The 6,109-nt window shown below is 39.5% G+C and overlaps 1 protein-coding gene across 1 annotated transcript; it reads right to left on the minus strand.

The window, feature by feature from the left end:
• Positions 1-514: 514 nt before the first annotated feature.
• Positions 515-4,375, minus strand: LOC122151957 (hephaestin-like; the record flags this gene model as incomplete). The annotated part of the gene is made up of 5 exons (XM_042783345.1): positions 4,132-4,375; positions 3,401-3,613; positions 2,508-2,690; positions 1,223-1,495; positions 515-531 (listed from the first exon to the last, which is right to left on the minus strand). Coding segments are annotated over exons 1-5 (930 nt in total), but the record flags the coding sequence as incomplete, so codon positions are not given.
• Between the last annotated feature and the right edge of the window lie 1,734 nt (positions 4,376-6,109).

A 6,109-nucleotide genomic window follows, 5' to 3' on the forward strand; every position in this document is an offset into this window, starting at 1 on the left:
GGCACTATGCCACCAGAGCTCCCACCTTAGTCATAATGGAAATGTAATTCCAAATAACCAGGAAATACCACTTCACACCCACTAAGAAGGCTATTATCAGAAAAATGAAATATAAAATGTGATGGCAAGGATGTGGAGTATTTGAAATCAATGTAAAATGTCACAAATTTGAAGTTTCCTTAAAAAGTTAAACATTAAATCATTACATGACCAGCAATTCCACTTAAAAAAAAAAAACACAAAAACTAAACTAAAATACCCAAAAGACATGAAAGCAGAGATTCAAACAGATACTTCCATAACAATATTCATTTCATCAATACTCACAATAGCCAAAATAAGGAAACCAACTCCAGTGTTCAACAGATGGGTAGATAAACAGAACCTGGTATATGCACACAGTGGAATATTATTCAGCCATAAAGAAAAATAAAATTCTGATACAAGGTACAACATTGATGAACCATGGAGACATTTGGCTGAGTGAAATGTCAGATATCAAAGAAAGAATATTGCATGACCCTACTTTGATCATGTTGTCAGTAGAGACCAGTTCCTGGAGAAGGATGTAATGCTAGGTAAAGCTGACAGTTAGTGAAAAATGGGAAGAACCTCAATGACATGGATTGACACCATGGCTGTGAAGATGAACTCAAGCATGGCAACAATTGTGAGGATGGCTCAAGACCAGGCAGTGTTTCATTCTGTTGTACATAGGGTCACCATCAGTCAAAACTGCCTTCACAGCACCTAACAACATGTATGTAAAATATCTAGAATAGACAAATGAATAGAGGCAAAACTCTACTAATTGTTATCAGGGATTGAGGGCAGGAGGAAATAGGAGTTATTGCTGAAGGGTTACTGAGTTTCTCTCGTTTGAAAATGAATAGTTACGATAGTAGCACAACATGATGAAAGTCACTGAATTGTATACTTTAAAACGATTAAAATGACAAAGTTTTGTTATATATATTTTTTACCACAATAAAACTAAAAATTTTAAAAGTGCATCTTTCCATCCTTAGACCATCTTATATTAGAGCTAGGGAAGGTGAAACCCAGAGAGATATACCTGAGGTCACTCAGAAAGTTAATGACAGAGCTAGGGAAATATCTGAGTATGCTGACTTCTAGTGAAGTGTTTCATTCTTCATACCAAGGGACCTCACCTGGATGACATATCTGCTGGCTCCCAGACCCATCTTTCCCCCCTAGGGTCAAAGATGTTGGATCTTACTTTGCAAGTGACTATTCACTTGACAGCTAATTAACCAGATGCCGGACTCCTGGGGCACCATCTCAGCAGTCACAAAGGTGGCTGGAAAAATGTGAGCTACATCAGTGCGGTGGCCTCGGATGGTTAGCATCTGTCCATGGAAGAAAGCTGTGTGGACATCTACTTCATTGCCCATACCAAACAAGTGCCAGGCCACACGTTTTTGTGCGCACATGCTCAGCTCCGGTAAGTTTCCAAAGACAAAGCCATTTATTGCTGTAAAAGAAAGCCCAGAAGAAATATCATAGTTAGAATATTTCACTTTTCCCAGTGGGAGAAACCTTATGATTTGATAGTATTAATAGATAAGATTTAGATGAAGTTTTAAAGAGCACACTGTACTGACAATATGCTGTTTCTCATTTAAATTTAACAAGCTGTCCTTGAAAATAGGCAGATATCATGATTCAAAATATGAAAAAACTGAGACTCACAGAGGTGAAATTACTTTTCTCCCAAGGCCATAAAGCTGTTAAGTGGTAGAGCCAAAATTCAGACCTAACAATCTCAGGAATCTCACTAGGGTTTATTTTGCAGGTTGTTGTTTCCTTTCAGATCTGTCTCCTTGAAATTTCCACTGGACAATTTCCAAGTTGGCTAATTATCATGACTAGTATAAGAAATTGCTATAAAACTCAAAAAAAAAAAAAAAAATGTATGTCCAAGTCATCCTTACATGTTCCCTCTGAATTTTCACCTCATTTTGGTCTGGCTTTCTCTGCTTATGGTTCAGAAATTGTGTAGCTTTGGTTTGTTTTTAATTTTATTATAGTCAATTATTTTACAGACATAAGCCTAGAGTAGGATGGGTGATATAGGCAAATCAACTTGAAAGCATCCATTTTTCTCCACAAAGTAGGCAATTCTGCCAGCTTGCATCTTTTTTAGAACAAAGCAATTTTAAGTAATTATATCAGTTGACCACCCTTACCAAAGTGACTGCACTTATATGACTTTGCTTCATTATGAGGCAGGGTAGCTTAATGGAGAAAGTACAGCCTATGCAGTTAGACAGATCAGGGTGGGAATTTCAACTGTACCACTTAGCTTCTGTTTAAACCCAGTAGCCTCAGGTTCTTTATACGTAGAGTAGGGAAAAGCTGCTCTCTACTGTTGGTCCTTATGAGAATAAAAGAAGCCAGATATGCTAAAGCACCCACCAAATGCTAGTCCAAAAGGAAGCACTTGATATTCACTATCTAAGGGTGGCCACTTTCTCTCAGCTCACCATGCATCCTGTTGCTCTCCTGAAAATCTTCATCCTCTTTGTCTACTGAGGCAGGGTCTGAGCAGTAAGTGGCAATGTTGTCATTGATGTGCCAGCTAAGGTTCTCATCTACTACACTGAAGAGCAGAAAGAAATTATGGTCTACATCCAGACGCCGAGGAAAGGAGTTTGCATCCAGTGTTCCTAGGGCAAGTAAGAAAGGTTCTCTTGAAAACCTCCTTTCATAGCAACAGTAAGCTCCAAGGATAGTCATAAGAAAGGAGTAGAAAGAGAAAGAAATGTAAGAGTCTGTCAGCAACTGAAAAGCAGATAGAACCTTTTGCTGCTAATTTCCATTTTCAATATCCTTGGATAAAACTACCAATTCAGCTAAGCTTAGGGCTAAAAGGTAATACCTAGAATAATTCCTTCCACCAACCCTGCCTGTTCAACCCAGAACAGGGTCTTACTTAACCTGATTGTACTCCTGTAACACCTAGGTCTTCAAGCTTGACTATACCTTGAACGTATCCTATTTCCAACCCAGTCCTCAATCCACCCCAAACTATGATGGCCTCACTTTCAATCCCATGCACAACTAAACACACTTATCACACTCCTTACTTCAATGTGATTTGACTCATTATTATTGAGTTTGAATAGTGAAATAAGAAAAGAATAAAAAAGGATAAAGTTTTGTGTGGTGGGAGGGTCCAGGAAAAAAATGTACTGAAATAGAAAAAGAAAAATAGTGGAAAGGAAATTTGGAAGGATTTGTTACTGCTAGTAAAAAAGAATGCTGAATTAACACGTCTGGGACTACTTCTGTCCAATGTATAATTGGTTGAATTACATCAATTCTGCCCTTAGATGGCACAAATCAAAGTCTCATAGCTCACACTTGGAGTCTGTACCTCTTTTACATGTGAGAAGGGGTCCAATGAGGCCAGTCGCAATGTCCCGTGGAGCATCCACATGAGAATGGTAGATCCAAGTAAGGCATGCTGGGTCAGCATCTGTGGGTGCATGGCTTTCTGGAATAGTCCAGTTGTAGACATGGCTACCCCCAGGAGGAACAGCATCATCAGCTTTCTGCTGACCAGAGGAGCCATCTGGGTATAGGGACCCTAAAAATTGAAATCAGTACATGCCTAGTCATAGGGTCAATAAAAGGGAGCATGGTAGATACAGAAGTCAAAAGTAGACTGACATATTGGACATTTATGGCCAGTCTTCGAGAAGAGATGATTACAAGGTCCAGCACAGTGCTCCTGGAAACCTTGTAAGGCGTTATTAATTCAGGTAGCATCTAGACAAAGAGCCGCACACCTCATGTCAATAGTGACTGGAGAGGTAGCAGCCACTCGTGGCTCTAACCAGGAAAAGTGCTACATGGTCATGATCTTCCACATTCCTGATAGGGGATTTGAGACCCAAAGAGGGGCAATACCTTGGCCATATCACATAGTGTATGAATAGCAGATCTCGTACCATCACCCACCCTGCTTTCTCTGAGGAGAGTCTTTGCCATCTCAGTTCAATAGGGAAGAAAAGTCTCCTTTTTCCCAGTCACTCTATCTCTTATGACAATAAAGGAAAGTGATATTTTTGTGGTTTGGAAGGAAGAAAGGGTGGACTGATTTACCTTCTGAGTCCTTCTCATAGAAAACACCATGGGGGTGGATGGTGTAGGGACGAGTGGCAAAATTCTTCAGGTGGATAAGGATGATATCCCCCACCTCAGCCTGCAGCACTGGTCCCAGGAAGCCCAACCAGGCAGGCTGAGGCACTTCGTCCATGTATGAACTGTCTTTGTATTCCTTGTAGATGGTCTTCTGGTAACTACTCCCTATTCGGTTCCCATCAGACTTTAGGAAACTGGAAGCCATTCTGGGGAAGAAGTAAAGAGAAAAAGTTGTATTTATCCAAAATCTTTGAATCCCAGGAGGTTTATTTTCCAGAGGAAACTGACCAAAAAAATGTTCATCTTTGTTTACTGCAGAACAAGAGGTTATGGGATTGTATTGATCAAAACATGAAAGCTTTAGGTTAGAGCTTGACTGTTAGACAATGGAAGCTTTAAGATAAAGCATATGAAATCACTGTTATGTTACCAATTTTAACCTACAAGGAAAGGCAATTTTACATGATTTGATCAAATATATAGTAATGGGAAGATTAACAACTGTTGAGTAAATCTTTCTGTTATTGTGGCCTGACTAAGTGCCATTCTGCTTTATGAAGGAGGCCTTATACTATAATGATTAAGCTGTGGAGCCAGACTGCTCAAATTAAATGCCAAAACTGCCATTTATGAATTTATGGGACTTTGAGCAAGTTCCAAGTTAATGGAGACTAAATGATTTAAAATATATAAAATCTCAGAAGAGTGCCTAGCACATAGTAGAAATTCAATAAATGTTAGTTATCACTTCAAAATATTGGGGGTAGGGGATAATGATTCTTTCCCTCAAGGACACTTGACACCACATTTGGAAAAAAATAAAAAATTGCTGTCAAATTATGGTCATTCCATGTGTTACAAAGTAGAACTGATCCAAAGGGTTTTCTTGGTTATAATTTTTATGGAAGCAGATCTCTAGGCCTTTCTTCTATGGTGCCACAGTGTGGGTTTGAACAGTCAAACTTTTACATTAGTAATCAAACTGTTTGCACCACACAGGAACCTGACATTTCTACATTACCCAGGTTCAAATCCTAGCTTTTGTAGCACTAGCTGTGTTACTTGGGCAAGCCACTGGACAACCTTGAGTTCAGTTTTCTCTGGGGATGGTCATACTTACTTCAGAGAGCTTTTTAAAGAAATGGGTGAGAAAAATGAATTTCTATCATAATGCCTGCCACAGAGTGTTATATAAGTACTATTTCCTTAATTCTAAGATTTACCTTTTTTTCACATTTACACGTATCTGAAATAACTATGCATCTTACAAACATTGTACGTATTTCTTGCTTCTTTCTTTCTTAAGCCAAACAACTGTTATTAAATTAGAAATGAAGATATCATTTTAGAATTAAGGAAATGTGTAGTTATCTTTTTAGGAACATTAGTAGGCTGAGCCACATCAGTCTGAAAACATAGACTACAAACAGGATGCTGGCTCTTGTATCTATCAGCTGTCCCCCAGGAAACCTACCCTTGCATAGAGGACACAAAGAGCTCAAAAGCTGACTACTATTGCACCCTGAGAAAGAGCCCTCAAGAAGGACCTTCCTGTCCTCAAGGAAGAATATGCTCTCCCAACTCCAGCTCTAATACCACAAGAGATAAAACCAACTTGTTGGAGTTCTGTTAAGATGGTAAGATGGTGGGATAGGCAGAACGACTTCCCAGACCCTCTTCAACAAAGAAAAGGGGAACCAGAGCAGAGCAGCAATATGGCAGACGAGGCAGAAAGACCGCACAGACCCTCTTCAACAAAGGAAAGGGAAAACAATTAACACAGACACAGAAGATAATCCTGGACGCCTGAGCCTTGAACGGAAGGATATAGAAGTGGACTAAACCCCAAGTAGCAGAAGAATGTGTGTGAAAATACCAAAATAGGAGACATATGAAGCTGCTGTCTGGCAGCGATCCTGAGGGATCCTGAGGGCACAGA

This window comes from Orycteropus afer, unplaced genomic scaffold, assembly GCF_000298275.1.
Source record: "Orycteropus afer afer isolate SDZICR_OR568_19922 unplaced genomic scaffold, OryAfe1.0 scaffold00945, whole genome shotgun sequence".
Lineage (NCBI taxonomy): Eukaryota > Metazoa > Chordata > Mammalia > Tubulidentata > Orycteropodidae > Orycteropus > Orycteropus afer.